General features: G+C 43.3%; 1 protein-coding gene across 1 annotated transcript in view; it reads left to right on the forward strand.

Annotated features, from left to right (window-relative positions):
* Nucleotides 1–20,195, forward strand: part of LOC143424053 (uncharacterized) — a 204,206-nt gene that overhangs the window by 173,438 nt on the left and 10,573 nt on the right. The window contains exons 2-6 of the mRNA XM_076895861.1: nucleotides 897–9,745; nucleotides 10,862–10,966; nucleotides 11,100–11,405; nucleotides 11,952–12,086; nucleotides 13,830–20,143. Coding sequence (XP_076751976.1) covers nucleotides 897–9,745; nucleotides 10,862–10,966; nucleotides 11,100–11,405; nucleotides 11,952–12,086; nucleotides 13,830–20,143 — 15,709 coding nt within the window. The remainder of the gene's footprint in view (nucleotides 1–896; nucleotides 9,746–10,861; nucleotides 10,967–11,099; nucleotides 11,406–11,951; nucleotides 12,087–13,829; nucleotides 20,144–20,195) is intronic.

Below are 20,195 nucleotides of genomic sequence, written 5' to 3' on the forward strand. Positions count from 1 at the left end.
AAAAGACTCTGAAGAGAAACCAGAAGCGGCGAAAGATATCAAACCGGATCAGAAGGAAGAAATTAAAGCAAAGGTTGATGTAAAAGCACCAAAAGACGACAAAGAGAAAAAATTGAGTGGCAAAGAGAAAAAGAAGAAAGACGAAACGAAAGATCAAAAGAAGGAAGAGATGAAATTGGAAGTAGCATTAAAGATGGATATTGAAGCAGAGCAGAAAGCAGTGATCAGTGAATTAGATCGTGCGATAGAGTCTGCAATGGAAATTAACGAAACAGATAAATCTATGGTAGCTGACGAGTCTATAAAATCAGAAACAGTAATGGAGGAAAGTATAACAAAAGAAGAAATAGATGTAAGCAAACGTGAAAAGAAGAAGGATAAGCCTATTGAAAAGAAAATAGATGGTAAAGATCCGAAGAAAGACTCTGCTCCAAAGGAAGAAACAAAGAAAATAACTGAACCAGAAAAACAGACTAAGGCTAAAGGCGGAAAGAAATTTAAGAAAGAGCAGGATATCAGTCTGAAGCCTGCAGCTGAAGTAACAGAAGTCCTTGTGAAAGCAGAAAGCAAGTCTGTCGATAAGCCAGCAGTTGATGAAAAACCTCTTAATGATGAAAAGATTGTTCCGGAAGAACAGAAAGAAGAGAGTGCGAAACTTGAACCTGCAACACCAAAGAAAGGACAATCACAAAAGAAAAAGCGTAAACAGTCGAAATCACCGATGAAAGCAAAAAAAGAAAAGGCTTTGGAGCCTGCATTGCTTACAGAAGAAACAGAGAAGAAGGAAGAAAAGCTAGAATCGGTAGCTAAATTAGAAGAAAAGGCTTTGGAGCCTGCATTGCCTACAGAAGAAACAGAGAAAAAGGAAGAAAAGCTAGAATCGATAGCGAAATTAGAAGAAAAGATTGACAAACCTGATGAAAGTCAAGAAGTATCTTTAAAAGAAGAAATAAAGGACGTTATTAATAAACTTAAGGAAGAACTTGAGGTAATTCAACTTGAAGCAAAGACAGAAGAAACTGTTGTTAATGTTTCAGACAAACCAGACACAGAAAAGGTACTTGAAAAGATTACTGTTGAAGAGAAGTCCGCTGAAAGTGACACGACACCTGTAGAAATAAGCAAAGGATATATTTTACTCAAGTCAAAGGAATCTAAGACGGTTGAAGTTAGTGACACCGAAAAGAAAGAGGAAGCTCCTCTTCCTGAAACTCCAAAGCTAGAAACCCCCAAGAGCCAAGAATCGGAACAAAAAATTGAAGCTCCTGGAACACCATCGAAAGCGAAGAAAGGAGGTAAATCAAAAGAAAGAACTGTCACCGAAAAGACAGCGCCAATTTCTGCAGTCGAATCTAAAGAGGAGCCCAAACTCAGTCAACCGAGTACACCTAGGTCTGACAAGAAAAAGAGGAAGAAACAAGAGACTAAAGACAAACACACAATCGAATCTGCCCAAACAGAAGAAAAGATAGTAATTGAGAAAACAGACACTGACACAAAACCAATTACAAAAACGACTGAAATAAAAATCTCTGAAGTTACGCTCGAAACGCCTACCGAAGAATCAGCAGTACCAACAAAAGTACAACCTGAAACTCCAACAGCTGAGCCTGAACCCGCTCCCATTAAACAGACACTCGAAGAATCCCAACTCATTAAACCTGACGACCTGCAACCTGAATCACAAGCCCTAATCGAGAGATCAAGTACAGAAGAAAACGCGTTAAAGGAAGAAGAGCTCGCGAAGGTTACAGACGCTGGCTCACCAGTCGAAGAACCATCCTCCACGGCGTTGAGTAAAGCGTTGATCATCGAAAAGACGGTAACAACGGTGACGACAACCACCAGCTTGCCCGGGTCTCTCGAAGTGAAGCCGCCTAACGTGAAATCCGTGAAATCCGTAGAGATCTTAGAAAGCATCCCCTTACCCAAGATCGTAGGCTCCAAACCCACAGAACTAATCACCTTGTGTCCTGAGACAGTAGAGGCTAGCCTAACCACCACATATGCTAGGGTGTCGGATGATTCAGCTGTTGGTATTCCTTCCAAAGCGTCTTTAGATACGATAGCAGACTCAGGGATGCCGATTCCCGATTACGCGGACTACATCGGCAGTCTTGGCGAGGACGGTCAGGCGGTTTTATTTGGTAGCGTTCAGGATAGGAGGAGAGCTCGTTCCGGTACTCCTTTGTCGGCGAGGTCTAAAGATGGCGATGTTTTAGAGATGGAACAGGGACCAGAGGTTTCGCAGGCTACATTGAGCGAGATCGAGGGTAAGATCGAGGAGATTAGGGTAACGTCTGAAGAGGAAGTTGAAGTTCCTAGAGAAACTGAGACTGTCAAGTCTGAAGTTCTGGATGAGTTAATGGTAGAAAGTGATGATAAAGGTGTGAAAGAGGAGGAAGGGATGAAGGAAACAGTGGAAGATCTTTCTTCCGTTCGTAAGAGCGCAGATATAAAAGATGCGAGTGAGAAAGTGAAAGAGCCTTCTTCTATTAGTAAAGAAGCAGTTGTGGAAGAGATCAAAGAAACTAAGTTACAGGAAGTTGAAAGTAAACCAACTTCGGTTCAAGAAAAGGCAGTCGATTCTGAGAAACGAGTCGATAGTGGTAAGGTTAAAAATTCTAAGCCCAAAGCGAAGGAAGTTGTTTCATATTTCACGGACTTGATCAAACCCTATTGGTTCAATTATCGCCCCTACATCCAAGCGGAGAGCAATTTCTACCGCCGCTTCAAAGTTGTACAGGTAGTAGAAGAGAACGTGCCTACTGCTTCCACGCCGAGAGTATCCAAGGACATTGAAAAGATCGTTCAGGATTCGATTATGAAGAAGCCAGAAGAGAAAGAAGAGAATGTAACTGTTCCTTCCACCCCGGTAATATCAGAGAATATTGAAAATATCGTTCAGGAATCGATTACGAAGAAGCCAGAAGAGAAAAAAGAGAAGCCAGAAGAGAAAGAAAAGAAGCCAGAAGAGAAAGAAGAGAAGCCAGAAGAGAAAAAAGAGAAGGCAGAAGGGAAAGAAGAGAAGCCAGAAGATGAGAAATCTGAGGCGGAGTCTAGAAAGACCGCGTTAATCGAAGATGTTATAAAATATCCTATCAGTACATTCTATCAATTAGAATCTCAATGGATTAAGACTAAACAGACTAAAGACAAGGAAAAGACACCCATACCTACGGAGGAACCTAAAACGACAAGTATTGAAGTTGGAGAGAGTCGTGTGGAAGAAAAAGAACCTGTGAAATCAAAAGAAGTTGAACAAGTTTTAGAAACAGAGGTCGAAATAGATACCATGAAAGCTCTTGAGGAAGTTACCATGGAAATGAAGTCTACAGACATGATCCTTAATCAAACAGCGGCTCTTATCGACGATGTCAATAGAGAGCTTGATACAATAAGGAAAGAAGAAGAGCAGAAGAAAATAGTTGAGAAACGAACAGAAGAGAAAGAGAAACAGGATGAACCAGAAGAACCGAAAAAGAAGGAGCAAGTAACTGACAAGAAATCAAAGTCAGAGAAACCTAAGAAAGAGAAGCAACCGAAGAAAGAGAAATCAAAAGTTACCAAGGACGAAACTAAAGTTCAATCGCCAATTAAGGAACCTGAGATGGCTGGGGAGCAAGATGTTAAGGTTACAGAACAGATCACAGAACAATCTGCTACAGAAACAGTGAAAAATGCTGATGAGAAAGAAAGTATTAAAACAGAAGAACCATTGATTACATTGCAGCCAGAAGCTGAGGAAGTAAAACTTATAATCGAGTCCCTGGAAACAGAAAAAGCAAAGGAAGATAAACAACCAGAGGACCACGAAAAACAGAAAGAGGAAGAAGAAGCAATAGTTCTGAAGCCACAGCCTGTGGTTGAAGAAACTGTTGCGGAGAAGAAACCTAGTAAATCTGAGAAGAAGAAAGCTTCCAAAGAGTCTAAAAGGAAAGGTGATGTCAAAGAAAAAGTAGATCCTACTACTACAAAAGAATCACCAATTATGATACAACCGAAAACTAAAGAGGAGAAACTTCTAGTTGAATTTTTGGAAGCAGAGAGAGTTAAAATAGAAGCAAAACCAGAAGAAGACAAAAAAGTAGAAGAAAAACCAGAAGAAAAGAAGGAAGATATTGTTCTAGAAACTATGCCCGCGGAAAAGAAACCTAATAAACGTGAAAAGAAGAAGGAGTCCAAGAAGAAAGAGGATACTACTGAAAAAGTAGATAAAACCTTAGTACTTGAAGGTATTGATCAGAAAAAGGAGGAAGGTGTAGAAGAAGGTATTACAGTAGAAGAAGCATTGATTACGTTGCAACCAAAACCTGAGGAAGTGAAATCTACAGTTGAAGCACCTGGAATAGAGAATGTCAAGGAACAAGAAACAAAACCAGAAGAAGTGAAAAAGGAGGAGAAAATACAAGAACTGAAAGAGGAAGAAATCATTGTAGAAAAACAGTCTACAGCCGAGGAAAAAGTTATGGAAAAGAAACCTGCTGATAAGCCTACTTCTGAGAAGAAAAAGGGTTCCAAGAAGAAAAAGGACAAAGAACAGACAGGTGCAACGTCACCAATAAAAAGTATTGATCAGAAAAAGGATGAAAAGACAGATATTGCGCTTACTGAGGCTCCTGCAGAGTTGAAATTGCAACCTGAAACTTCAGAAATAAAACCTGCTATCGAGTCTCCTCAAATAGAGAAACCGAAAGAGATACAACTAGAAGATAAAGAGAAACAAGAGGAAAAGAAAGAAGACATCGTTCTGGAAACTCAGCCTGTGGTTGAAGAGAAAGTTGCAGAGAAAAAGCTTAGTAAATCTGAAAAGAAAAAAGCTTCTAAAGAATCAAAGAAGAAAGAAGATATAAAAGAGCCAGCAAAAGACGAAAAATTAAAAACAGAAGAATCCGTGATGCCATTATTACAAGAACCCACTGTTGCAACTGAAGCTATAGTAACCGAAGAACTAATAAGTAGTGGATTACCAGAACAAGAGAAGATAGAACCTGAAACAATAGATGCAGATGGAATTCAGCCTTTAGTAAAAGAAGACAAAGCTAAACCAACGGAAAAGCCAATAAAAGAACAGAAAACACCAACGAAATCAGGAAAGCAGAAACAGCCGAAGGAAAAACCTGATATTAAGACTAAATCAACCCCTGAGAAATTACCGAAAAAACAGGAGAAACAGGAAATCACTTCTTCAGATACAAAAATGAAACACGAAGAAAAATCGAAGAAAGAGAATGAAGAACCAACGCTTGTACCTCAAGAAATTCTAACTGTAGTATCTCCAGAAGAAACTAAAAATGAAGAAAGTCGCCTGGAGATACAAGAAGTGTCGAAAGAAGAAGTTGAATCGACGGTATGCACCAAATCATGGGCATCCATCGTCAGTACAAAGGAAACTAGTGAACCAACCAATGTTCCTTCTCTCGAAAATTTACAAATTGAAAATGTACCCACTCAAGAATTAATAGCTGAGGCACCAAGGATGGAGAATGTGGAACAGCTGGTAGAAACTATGCCTGAAGAGCCACAAAGCCCCTCGGCACAGCAGAAGCCAACGAAACAGCAGAAGAAGAAAGATGGAAAGCAAGAAAAGAAAAATATTGAGACGAAAGTGCCTTCTACCGATACTGAGAATGAAAAAGAAAAAGTGGCGATTGAAAAAGTCGAGGAGTCTCTAGAATTAGTTATGAAAGAGTCCAATAAATCGTACGCTCAAGTGGCAGCTTCCAGCAAAAGGTCGTCTCCACAATTGAATCAAGAAGATGTAGTTCTCTTAAAACCAATTCCCCTTCAATTTGATCAAAACTTGGACGATGCAGCTACGAAAAAAGAAGTTACTTCAGAAGAGGAAATCGCAAAAGCTATTGAAATCGAAGAAGAAATGCCCAAACTTGAGGAAGTAGTTCTAACAGCTAACGTAGTCGACGAACCGTTTATTGAAACAGACGATTTCGGAATGGAACCAGCTTCGTGGGTAGAAGAAATAGAAAAAGAAGCATTAGAAGAAGAAATCAGCTCGGCAAGTGTAGCAGAGGCTGTGAGTCCGCTAAAAATGAAGGATTCTTGGGCTGCTGTAGTCGGTAAACACGTAGAACCTCCGCCATCATTCACCCCTGAAGAGGTAGTAGCGAAAACGATGCAAATTGTTGAACGACGACCGCCTCCTCAAATACAAGTCTACGTGGAAGAGACTCCACAAATGGTACCGACTGGAAAAGTGATCGAAGTGGACGAACAAGGTTTCATGAAGTTCGTGAATCGAAAGGAAATGCGATCCAGACGATCTAGGTCGCGATCCAGGAGCACTAGACGAGAAGAAGGAGCCTCGAAAAAATCTAAGAATGAAAAGGGTAACGCAAAGTCAACTAGTACAGACGCTCAGGTGACGAAAGATGAGCAAGAAAAGGGTATAGAGAAGGGTATAGAGAAACGCGAGACTGAAGAGGAAGGTGACAAGAAAGTAGCAGACGAGAAAAAAGAGCAATCTGTAGAACAGAAACTTCAGAAACAACCAGAGAAGAAAGATTCGAAGAAGAAGAGTAAATCAAAGACAAGGGAAATTGATACGGTCCATGAAAGTAAGCACGATGCAGAACTTCCTGTGGAGAAAATTGAAAAACAATTGGAGGAAAAGATTGAAATGATTGGTGCGAAGGAGGAAGAGCAGGCTGTGAAATCTGAAGTTCCAGAAATAGATAAAGCAGTAGAAGTGGATAAAAAGAAGGCTCAGACACCAGAACAACCGAAGCCAGAAACGAAAGAGCAGTTTGTTACTGTTTCTAAGAAAAATAAGAAGTCGAAGAAAGGGAAACCTGACAAAGAGCAATTTAAACAAGAAGTTGGAAACACAGAGCAAATAAAACAGACGGATGCTGATCAAGTTCTGGAGCCAGAAGTAAAATCAAAGGACGAAGTCGTGAAAGAACCAGAAGTTAAAGGAATGAAAGAAATGCAAGAAGTTAAGGAAATGAAGGAAATTAAAGAAACGCAGGCAGATCAAGTGATCATATCTGAAGTTGAAAGCAAGCCTGAACCAACTCAGGAAAGAAAGCCTGATAAACCATCACCTATAGAAAAACGTAAAGGAAAATCAAAGGAAAAGAAAGCAAAGTCCATTCCAGAACCAGCCAGTGAACTACCAATTCAGGAAGAGAAAGTACGTGAACCTGAGATCAAAGAGAACGAAGACACAAGTGAAAAGAAAGAAGATGTCAGTGTTGATTCTAAATTGGACATTATTGAAAAGCTAGAAGATATACTGACAGCTGCAGTAACGACTGAGATAGGAGAAATACAAGAAGAATCTAAGGCACCATCACCTAAGCTTCCACAAACACCAGTTGAAGAAAAAATAGCAGACAGCAAGATTGAAACAAAGGAAGAAGTAAAAGAAGAACAAGCAGAAGTAGAACCAAAATCAAAGCTTTCGAAAAAGGAAAAAAGGAAACAGAAGAAAAAAGAAAAATCAGCAACAAGAGCAACCAGCGAAGAAAAGTTGAAAAATGCAAAACCAGAAGAATTAAATACACCAGAGAATAAAGAGGAAGTCGATGCAATGTCTATGACACCAAAAGAAGAGAAATCGATAGAGACTTTGATAGAAAGTGTTTCAACTGATAAAATGAAAGCAGAAGAGAAGGTTAAGGAAAAGTCGCCATTACTCGTTCCCGAAGAAATCACTGACCAAATAAAACTTGCACCTGAAACCATGCCCAAAGTAGTACCTAAAGATGCAGAACCAGCTAAAGAAAGAACAGAACTGCCAAAACCAACAGAAGAAAAAGAAGAGCCGAAAGAACAGAAAGATACTGCGGAGAAACAAGTAGGGACACCTCAACCAACACAGGCTAAGCCAGAAAAGGATGTAAAGCAGGAGGAATCAACGCCTGCTTGGAAGGAAAAGTCCAAACGTAAAACTAAGCAAACGAAGAAAACTAAACAGGAAAAACAGGAGACAACAGAAAAGTCTATGGATAAAGAACCTGAATCTCCAAAAGATGAGAAAGGTATTGAAGCATTAAACACAGATTCTTCTGCTATAATAATTCAAGATGATTCGAAAGATTCAGTTGATCAGACGAAAGATGCGACGATTGCTGAAGATAGTGTAACAATAGATTCAGAGTCTACGGGAATTGATATAAAGTCTGTAGAAGTAGCTGCAGAGCCTATAAAAATAGAAACAGAATCTGTAAGTACAGTGATAGAATCTGTAGAATCAGCTACAGAGTCTAAAAAGTTAGAAACTGAAGAAAAACAAGTGACCGAGGTCCAAAAAGGTGTGGAAGAAATTAAGGAAGCAAATGAACCAAACGTTATCCTCGAAGGACAGACAATAACGAAAGAAGAACCAGTAAAAGTACCCCTTAAGGATGAAGAAAAAGTTGATAGTCCATCGATAATTGAAGAAACACCGAAACCTCAACCTGCAGATAAGAAAGTTGCAAAAGAAGAGAAATCTAAAGGAAAGAAGTCTAAGGAGAAACGTCAAGAAGAAATAGTAAAGAGTGATCAGAAAAAGATACCTGAGACTAGACCACAAATTGTTAAAGAAAAGACTCCTGAAGCGAAAGAAGATAAAATCATTCCACTCAAAGCAAAACTCGAAGAAGACTTCAAACCTATTGAAATACTGGTGAACGGCAAATTGAAAGAAAACGGGCATCCTGAAGAAGAAATAAAGGAGCCAGAAGAAATCGTAGAGATCGAACCAGAACTCGTGAAAGAACTCGAAACGATCATCCAAGAAGCTGATCAGGTCCCGGAACAAACGGTGCCCATCGAAAAATTGTTAGATGAACTGGAATCACCCATAACGATAGATTCCATTCAGTCCCAACTGGAAACCGAGGAAGAATTCGAGAAGTGTATTCTAAGCGAACCGGAGATAGAAACAGTCGATATCGTGATCGAACCGGCAAAACCGAAAGTGCAATTCTACATAGCTGACGAAATTCTAGTTTTAAGTCCCGAGAAGAAGAAACCCGCTCAAACTCCTCTAATCTTGAAGACTCTGTCAGAACTCAGTAGGTCGAAATTCCTCTCACTCGATAGCGGCTTCTGGCCAGACAAACACCCCTATCACGAGGCTGAACGGTACTTATTCGAAAAGCTCGCCAATTATACTAGGGAACAACCCTCCAACGAAATTAGACGCGATTCCAACGATCCAGACGATTTCGACGGGGATCGAGACGGTAGTTTAAATGATCGCCGCGGAAATCGTAATTCTTTGAACCCTTATTTCATGGGTGGTCCTCACACGGAACGTTTGATCGCCGATCTCCCCGGTGGTATAGGTAGCTGGAGCGATTACAGTACTTATTTGTCGAGCGAGAACGAGCAGAGAACGGATCAGTCCGCGGAGCTGATTCCACAAAAGATCGAGGGCCCAGTATCAGACCCAACCCTTCTGCGTGAACAATTTATCTCTGAATCACCCTCTGTCCACCTCGAGGACGATCGGTTCACTTCCAAATTCGACGTACTCTCGCTGGAATCTGTTCCTGCAACGTCGTCAGAAAACGTTGAGGAGAAAAAGTCGCAGTCGTTGTCCACTGTCGAACTGTCCACTTCCACTCCACGCGAATCATCCCCGATACCGAGCGTCCCTGACCACTGTCCAGATCCCAAGGAACATTTAGGTAGAGAAAGAGGATCGATGCAGCAGCGCACTCCAATCGTGGAGACGGAGAGAGAGACGGGGGTAGCTGAAGATGAGGCTGAAAAAAGGATACGAGGGATCAAGGTGCGATCACGACACAAGCTGCGCTCGATCTTTACCCAGTCGAGCTTGAACAAGTTCACAGTCCTTGTTGTTGTTGTTTTTACTGTTGCATTGAGCGTACTCGCGTTTACGTGCGCGTACACGTTCGCGAGCTCGCGCGTGTGAATGTGTGGGTGTGTGCTTGGCAACAGTGTTTTGTACTGTTTTATCTCATGCCCTCGATTTTTTTTCCATTCTTAGTCTACCCTCTTTAGACTGTCTTAATGTTTAACTTTCTACTTTCTCTTTCTTCTCCTGACTGATCATCCTCCGCTTCTTTTCGACCTCTATACTTGGAGCATACGCATCTCTCTCTAATCACTGATACCTTGCGTTTTCGTGTTGCTAGTCGCTAGTTGGTAGCTGCTACTGTATTTAACAACGCCACGGTACCACGGCTTCTCTAATTTAGCATACCAGAATCCCCTTCGCTTCTCTTTCTCAAGAATTTGCATGTCAGAATTGTTGCTGATGCACGAGCGTAACGTTACTTGATTTTCGGCTTGCGTTGCGGTTCCATTAGATCGATTTTTCTTCTCTAATTCCGCGGTAAATTGGCTTTGGACGAAGTAATCGGAGATACTGATTCCTTTTGGTATCGAACAATTTTTTTTTCCTGTTCGTGAATACAGCTTTTAGTCACACGACACGAATACTTCGGTATTCACTCGACAAAAAGAATGATATAATACGCGATCCTTTTTTTAAATCCTTTTTTGTTCCCTTACAGCTGACGTGTAAGAGAGGACGTTAAATAATCCCTCCGATTTAATGGTTTATTCTACAATTAATTCGACTAAATGCAAACACGTTTGAAACGGCCTGTAGTATTAGAAAAAATATATTCTCAACTCCCATTTATTATCAGACCTGCATGAATGATCGTACTGTTTAAATGTCCCGGTTTTTACTTAAGCATTTTAGAAAGTCCTAAAGAATTACAACAATTCTTTTATGTTACAATTTGACGAGTTCAGTTCCCCTTAATCCATCAATTAACAGATTGAGATTTGAAGTTCCTGATCTGCACGGCATCTTTTAATCTTCGCCGTTATTCATACTAGTCCCGGCGTTCATTAATTGGCCCCTATGTTACAGGACATCATACAGGAGCGCCTAATGGTTTTACAGCTGAGCCTATCGAACTTGAAAGGAACTTATTTGCCACGAGATAGCATAGACTCGATGCTATCCGCGCTCAGGGTGAGATTATACACTACAAACTATCGTCATACTATTTTCAATTTGTCTGTGATAAATGTTCCAAAATTGTTTACGAACGTGTTCGAATTTCTGATTCACGCGAGGTGACTGGGATCATAAAAATTATTTTCAGAATCTGTTAACGGAGCTTCAAAGCTACAACCAAGAGGCGCGCCAATTAGAAGAGGATTTACGGAAAATTCCAGCCGATCTCGAGGCCCAGAAACTCTTATCCAGTCTAGGAGAAGTTCAGACGCGAATCGCCACCCTTTTAACGCAGGCGGAGCAGGGATGCGCCACCCTCGAGGGTGCACGCGGACAGCAGGAGAAACGTGGACACGATATTCACGCGTACAAAGAATTCCTGGAGGAAACGGACGTCTGGTTGAAGAATGTCGTAGCTAGTATGAAAGAGCAACAACCGACCGCCACGAACAAGGTGCGTTTATATTAAGAAAAGTGTCATCCTCGATCATCGTAGGACGTAGCACAGTGAATCATCAAACGGAGATAGAAAATCGAAGAATTCCTATAACACGTGATCGTTTCTACGATTAACTCTGGAACCCGAGAAAAGAATGCTATTCATCGTGTTTCTAACATATTCTTACAGACTAATGATCGCCGTAACATTTGTAAGTCGTGAAGAACCGACGTACTCTTGGGTTCCAGAGTTATTTTAAAAATCCAACTCCAAAGAGACTCTATTCGCTATGAAAATCGCTTGCATTTCTCTTCCCCTGGCAATTCTCTTGGAAATCTATCGAATTTTCTATCGGATCACTCTAAGGCAGACGCGGACAAAATGGTGGGCATCGGAATTCGTTGACGCGGGCACGGTTCTTGCGTCGCGGACCTGTTCGAGAATCTCTCGTAATCCCTCGTTTTAGCACGGCGGCGTGTCGCGATTTATTTTTAAGCGATACCCACACAGCGAAATCACGCACGTAAACGTCTCTGTCTGTGTGTGTCCCGATGCGGACAGGCTTTGCAGGACGAGCTGAGCAGTCACGCGCAGCGGTTGTCGGAGCTTGAATCGTTGCCAGAGATCAGCACGCTGGCAAATGTCCTGAAGAATGCGCTGTTGGAGGTGATGTCGCGTCTGCAGCAAAGGCAGCAGGTATCCAACGTTTTCCAATGCTCGGGGGCTTTCGCAAACTCCGCTGGCCTTCGCGCAACGATCTCGTGAAGTAGACACGATGATAGAAACAGAGAATCGAATGATACGGAGTAACCAAAGAAACGAGATACCAAAATTTCTAAAGAAATATTTAGCTAATAATTATTATCTACGTACATATAACATGGTATATAGCGTCATTAACTATTACTTTCGAAGGATAGATAAACTTCAGAAAAATCTCTAGTCGAGTTCTAGTCTACTTTTTAAGGGGTTGGGGGGATGGGGGGTTGAAGTGAAGAAAATTATTCGATCTCTTGTCGAGGTAAGAGATTTTGAAGAATAACGAGGATCTGCACGCTGCGTAGGTATACGAGGGAATGGTATATACATACATAGTTGTTATATATACAATATATATATACTGGCTGTATCATGTAACATAGAACAATTGGGAGTATGGGAGCGGGGTGATAGTTAGATATAGCAAAGCATGTAACATTCATTATTATTTTCTTTCGCTGCTTCTACGTAGTAATTTATGTTTGTCGTATCACATATCATTTTGCACGTAATTAATTGGTAAAGTAGGGATGGAGAGGGTCTGCGAACATATGGGCTTATCATCACACGCAACACGATTCAGTCATTCATGTCGCATTGTCACCGTCTCGTTCACATCTCTCACAAGCTCATGGTGTATTTATTTATACATATAACGCACTTTTTATGTTCCTTTAGCTTAAGGTAATGGATGTAATTGTATAGGCGCAGCATTTGTTTAAGGAATGTTAATACAATTACTCTGTAATTTTTTTCATGCTGTAATTAAAGTATTCTCATTAATCCCCATCTATCCCCTTTTTTATTTATCCCCCCGATATCACTAAGAAGATCTGCCGTATGTATATAATACTCGTTTATATGTGCATGTGTAAAATAATTACGGAAATTATTCTCGTCGTGGGAGTTTCCTATACCCGTGGTACTTTCTTCAACTTTCTTCATCTTATTTTGTCTCGGTATTATTCGTTAGAAATAGCTGCTCTATCGTAAACTTTGGTCCGCTTAATGTACAATTCGCGACGAATTTATTGCTGACTCTTTTCTTTTCCTCTTTTTTTTATGTACATACTCTCTTAGCACGCTTAAAATACACGCATTAAAATAAAGTCCAACGTAGCATTCGAATCGTGCTAAAAATACGACAGTGTTACGCGGAGTGCTCTTGTCTGCGGATATTCTCGCTCTCGCTGCTCGGCGAATCATGTTTTCTAAATAATTCTCGCGTATATCCGTTCTCCATCTACGCCATGCAGGTGCAGCTACACGAATCGAAATAATCGAGGACCATTAAATCATTTAACAAATCGACGTGGACTTTCATTTAACAAAACCAGTGATTAACGTGATGCTGTCATTAACGCATTCAATTCTGCCATCATGATCGAAGGGATCCATTTGTTACCTACGTCATTGCTTTCAAACTTGTTATATAACAAACCTGTTGATCGCTGCAGTATAACAAAAATCATCGAACTCTAACTTAATCGAAGTAGCAGAATATAATTTCTTCGCTCATAAAAAAATTCATCTTCACTCGTGTAGAGTAAATAAAATCTGTACTGTAGCTGAAAATGTAGACTATGAAGTGTACGGTAAAGAAGTTAAGAAAGCAACACACCTGCACTGAAAGACGTCACGCAGGTACCTTGAACCAGGATCGTATGTTAAATTTTTCAGGAGATTTGCGACGAAGAAGCACGAGCCGATGAAACGTCAGACCGAGATGACGCTACCCTCGATCAGGCACCCTCGATTCACTCGTCCATCGAAAGTAGCATGCCGTCTCTAGCTGACGTTTCTCTGCAAACGGGACAGAGTCTGCTAGCGAACGACGTCGTCGAGAAACCGCAACAGCTAACCAAGCAAACTTCCACCAATCAAATACCGGTCTCAACGGTGTGTCACTCGCTGACCACGCAAACCGTGGATACCTTGCACCCTAACGCTGAGAACCTTCAAACTCAAGAGGCAATAAAGATTCTAAAGACCACAGAAGGCGATCACGACGTGATCGAAATAGCCACCAAGAATCTGCCAACCACGTTCGCCCAAGAAGTCGTCCAAGAACGACCAGACACGATGGCGGAGGACATCGTCGTCGATATGAAGTACCAAGATCCTACGAACACCGATAACACCACCAGCGAGTTGAACATCGTCCACGCTGCTCCGCAGTCGTTCGAAACGGTCCTAGTAGAACCGGACGACGTGACCACCGAGGTGGTAGTCGACGAGGACGGCTCGAAAAGGATAATAGTAAGAAAATTGAGACGAACCACGGTGACTAGCAGACAAACTACTCAACAACACCTGTCCTCGACGTCCACCGCGATTGGGGACGCTCCATCTGTGGTGCAAGCCTTCTCGGAGGCTACCATGAGGGATCAACAAGTCACCGTGACCACCGCCAAGCCAAATGGCACCATTGAGTCTACCACGAAGCAGATTTACGGAGGGAGGGTAACGACCGGAATCCCGTACAAAGACGTAAACGTGGAGGAATACGAGTCACCGCCGCAGTACACGCACATGGTAACGCAGGGGCACATCAGGGACATCAGTCCGCAGCCTTTCGAGGAGGGACTCCTGATGGAGGGTGGCGAATACCAGGCGAAAACTGCGAGCGTGCACGCGGTGGTGCAGCAGGTGACTAGACGGGTGATAAGGAAGACCAGGAGGATCATTAGGAAAGTCACGATAGTTGATGGGAAAGAGACCACCACGGAAGAGATAATAGAAGAGCCTGAAGAAGTAGAGATCGACGAGAAGAATATACCGCATATAAGCATCAATGTGATTAAACAGGAAGAACAGAGACAGGTTGGCGCAGACGGAAGACCGATGACTGAAGAAAAGAGTCAGGATCGCGTTGTGGTCGAGGATGTTACGGATAAAGCGAGCAAAGAAGATTCGAAGGTGGAAAAGTCCGTCGCTGATGACACTCCGATGCAGGGACCATTCTTTGGTGCATTCGCCAAAGACATGCATCCAAGCACGGGATACGAAGAACCAGAGAAAGAGGAACCACTGGTTGAAAGTAAAAAAGATCGCTCGGTAGCTGAGGAAAAGGCATCGGATGCAGATGCTCGAACAGAACAAATCGTGGAGATTCCATTGGAACCTTCGGATATGGATATTCAAAAAGAACAATTCTTAGATAGTCCCCAAGAATCACTGATACAAAGTGAATTAGGCGATCAAATCGTAAAACCGGAAACTATCCAAAGAAAGCCTCCGCAATTAGTGGACAAGTACGAGCACGAGCACTTTCTGGTCGAGGTAAATGGCAAAAAGTCCCTCCCGTCGATCAGCCAGGCGTTCATCGATGCTGAAGTGTCGGCTGCTTTCCAGAGTCCAAGTCGAGAGATCAAAATACGGGAGGCACAGTTACCGGAAGATCTGGCCAAGTCCTCGATTGAGTCCATTGTTTCTGAGGACGTAGCGAGCATCACTAAAGCGACCTGTAAGTCCGTCGATGCACCAGTAAGCAGTGAAACACCCGGTATCGAGCTAGAGGATCGCACGGTAGATATAGAAACGCACGATGACATTAGAGGCACCGTAGATGTACTAGAAGAGATACCTCCGATCGAAACTGCGACAAGAAAAACACCAGAACCCCTAACAAAACTCGAATCAACGGAAGTACAAAAGACAGTTCACGTTTCAGGAAAACTGCCCGTTCAAGCGGAAGAGATCGTTTCCACGATCTCAACACCAGTCGATACTAAGAAACCCGAAGAATCGGAGGCCCTACCGATTCACGTAAAACAGCAAATAGTGAAGGACTCGTTCGTGCCGGAAATTGACTATTCGGTCGACGACTACGTTGACGAAGCCTTGAAACCTGAATACAAACCAATCTTCCATAAAGTAGAGATATCTCTGGCTGTGAAAAAGGAGGGAGAGGAAATGCCTACGGTGTCGGTAAAGAGTCAGGCTGAACCGGAAGCGGCTCCTCGTCGAATGGTAAAGGAGGATGTTGATATTCGTTTGCCCGCGGACAAGGAAAGTACGTCAGTCATTCACGACAAGATCGTTCAAACATCTTCATCGATATCTGAACCTGCAGTTGCCACTTCGGATAAGTCCGTAACCGCTTCCGAAAAAGGGGTTGTGACTTCGGACAAATCCGTCACCGCTTCAGAGAAGGGGGTTGTGACTTCGGACAAATCTGTCACCGCTTCAGAGAAGGGGGTTGTTACTTCAGACAAATCCGTCACCGCTTCAGAGAAGGGGGTTGTGACTTCGGACAAATCCGTCACCGCTTCAGAGAAGGGGGTTGTTACTTTTGACAAGTCCGTCAGCGCATCGGAGAAAGGGGTTGCCACCTCGGATAAGTCTGTCATCACGTCAGAGAAAGAAGTTGTTACTTCGGACAGGTCTGTTATCATATCGGAAAAAGAGATTGTCACCTCAGACAAATCAGTCATCACATCTGAAAGAGAAGAAACTGACAAGTCCATCGTCACCTCGGAGAAAGAGGAAACTTCCGACAATGTCATCACGTCGGAGAAAGACGACGAATATCACGCAGTACCCGTAATAGAACCGGAAGTACAAACTATCGTAGCAACAGACACAAAGGTCGAAGATACCGAATCGCTGCCGAAGTCTATGGAGACGAGCGCCTCTCTCGTATCAACCATCGCCGACTCGATGGAGATCGACGTTGCGTTGTCCGATTCCTCTAAACAGATCAGCGAACCGCCTCATCCTGATATTACGCGAACGCGCGAATCTAGGGAGGTGTCTCTGAAAGACGATACATCGCAAGGAGAAGATGGTTACGAGGCAGACAGGACGATGGTGTCCGCCACTACTCCGGACGATGAGAACGTGACGAGGACGAAGAGGAGGAGGAAGAAGAAGCAGAGAATACGAAGCTCCAGGGAGGAAGAACAGACCGAGTTCCCGAAGACCACCACCGATGAAGGGGAATTCACGGACGAATCGACGCAAGCAGAAAGCGAGGACGCGAAAGCCACGAAGAAGAAAAAGAAGAAAAAGAAGCGAGAGGACGTTGACGTCGCCAAAGAGAAAACTGCTCCAGCCGCCATTTTGAGCGAGGCGGACACTCAGACTACACCTCGGGTATTTACCGTCTCCGTTGCCACGTCGCCGAAGCAGGAGGAAGTATGCGAGATTGACGTGCAAACATCGCCGCATTTATTAGAAGAGGTCAAGATATTCGTACCGGAAATCGAGGAGGTCCACGAAGGAATGCAAACTTCTCCTCAGATTTCGCTCGAGAGCTCGGAAATGATCGAAACACCGAAAATTGAGGAGATCCACGCGGAAGTTCAGACGTCCCCGTTGCCGGTTTTAGACTTTGGCGGACAAACTGTAGAGGAAAAAGAGCCAGAGCTTGATAAACCAACTGTGCAGCATTCCGAGATGCAGACGTCGCCGTTGCGCGCCTCGGATTTCAGCGTTCAAGCTGTGACGCAAGAGGTACCACTGATAGAAGAAATAAGTACGCAGACCGTAGAAACTCCTGCCGCGAAAGTGGAAGAATATGGCGTGCAAACTAGTCCAATCGAAGATGTCCAGCCAATCGTTGTTACGGCTGAAACTGAAGAAATTCAGGTGCAAACTGTTGGTACAGAGGTGGTATCCATTGAGGCGCAAACATCACCGACAGCGCCATCGACAGAAATAGAGACGCAAACTGCGGAGAAGGTTGTGGTCGCAGTTGAACAGCAAACGACGCCACCACCAATCGAAGAGAAAGTTTTGACAGGCATAGCTGTTCAAACGGTGACTCCTGAATCAGTCAAGACCATAGAAATAGAATCGCAGACCAGCAAGCCGAGTAGCCCAGAGAAGACAACGTTAGACTTCAACATCCAAGCAGATTTGATAGAACAGCCTTCTGTTGAAGTGGTGGAAACGCAAACCACTCCAGAGGAAAGCCCACGGCAGATAGACACTCAAGAAACGGAATCGCAGACAATTCTACCTGAACCGACTCAAGAAACCATGATGCAGACTAGTCCAGTCTGTGTTTCTCCGATTAAAATCGAGGTTTGCGAGTTGTCTTCTCAGACTAGCTTGGAAGAAATTAAACAGCAAATGGACGAGCAATCGCAGACCATCGCACCGGAGAAGATCGAAACTTTGGACAGTTCGGTACAAATACAAACGAGCGAATTGGTACCACATGTTGAGGAAAGTGTACAGTTTATTCCTGAAACTCGCGAAGAGAGCGAGCAAACGAGTATTGAAAAAGAAAAACCGTCTCTGGTGACCGCTTCCCAGCAAACGAATGGAGCGCTACAAATTGCTGAGAAAGAGAAGGAAGTTGTAGTGACGGACGAAGAAGGAAACGTGATAGGATTGACGACAGACGTGGTGGACTCATCGACGGAAGTAAAGACGCCTCTGCAGCTTACAGAAATTCCAGTAGCACCTGATGTACAAGTACAAGAAACTAAAGAATCCTCGGAAGCAATAATACCCGAGAAAGTGACAGAACCGGCGTCTGTCCTAGGAGAGTCCATGACTATGAAGGAATCGAAAGAAGAAGAACGCGTGCAAGAGCTCCCTCAAACAGAAGAGCTTAAGCCAGAATTTATAAAAGAAGAAGCACCTCCGATCAAGAAGGAAACTGAGGGTGGTGGATTTGAAATACACGTACAAGCGACCATAGAGTTGTCCGCTAGTGACACTGGCGATAGCACCAGTAAATTGACGGACACTTCACAGGACACGACCATCAACGAAGATCTAAGTGGTGCAGGGAAAGTAGAGGACAGTACCATCGGGAAGAGACAGAAACGTAAGAGAAGGCACAAAACCATCGAGATATCCGCGACAAGTGACAAAGATCTGGAATCCATTTTTGGACATCCTATAGAATCGCGAGACGTGTCCCTGAAACTGTCTTATTCCGACGTTGCTAAGAAGAACGTGGGTAAAGAGAAGTCTCCTACAGGCGACGCTGGTTACTTGGAAACAGTTTGCGAACAAGAAGACGCTGTACAGAAGGATCGTACTAAACCTGTACCAGAAGAACGGACAGGTGAAACTGAAGAAAGTATGCAGAGTACCGGCTCGGAATTTACAATAGTGACGGAGCCAACGGCCGTCAAAGACGCGCAAGATGACTGGACTGTAGGTAAAGAAAGACCAAGCTCGTCTTTGGAATCGGAAGTACAACAGATGCCAGTGATGACAGACATGCCGTCTCCTGAGCCAATGGACACGACCGAGGAACCATTCTCTTCGCCAGAATCGATTTTGCAGGAAGACGATCGGCCTAAAATCAAAACCTACGCAGATATTATCAGCGAGACTTCTAAGAAGCCGGAAAAGGATCAAGCTTCGTGGGAATTATCGCACCACGCGATGCCACAGAAAGGAGCGAGTTCGAAGGCTTTCTTATTGGCTGAGACCATGGAATACGAGCCTCAACATCAGATCACTCAGAGCAGTCAGACCACCAAAGCGATCTCCGATCGAATGCAGAACCTTCGAAATGCCAAGCAGCCAAGCCACTTAGGGAATATTCTTCACATCGCCCATTTGGACAAAGTGGCGAACGAAAAGTTGGCTGAGGAACGCGCTGCTGACGTACGAAAAGAACTCTCTCACCTGAGGGACGCTGCCCAAGAGAAGGACGCGGTTGCTGTGGAGGACACTATGGTCGTTATCGTGGAGACGATTTCCACTTGGCTAGAAACGATCGAGTATAGAATCTTCTTGAGTAAAGAGTGTCCTGCTGGTCCCTCTCACGATGACAACACGTACGTTGAACTGAAGGACGAAGTGGAGAACGTGGAAGAGAATATTCAGGAGCTGAATAACATTTGGAGATTGGTGGAGACGAATTATCCTGGAGAGGATCGTAACAACTTACAAGAGTGCCTCGACGCGTTGATGCACCAGGTTAAGATGATCGAGGACACGACCGACGACGGCGAGAAACATCTCACTAATGAGCTTGCTAGGTGGGATGAATTTGTAACTAGTGTGAACAACATGTACAGGTAAGTTTTCCTCCAATTATCATCTATTTAAATATCCTAAATTCGCAATCTT

This window comes from Xylocopa sonorina, chromosome 5, assembly GCF_050948175.1.
Source record: "Xylocopa sonorina isolate GNS202 chromosome 5, iyXylSono1_principal, whole genome shotgun sequence".
In the NCBI taxonomy this organism is placed as follows: domain Eukaryota; kingdom Metazoa; phylum Arthropoda; class Insecta; order Hymenoptera; family Apidae; genus Xylocopa; species Xylocopa sonorina.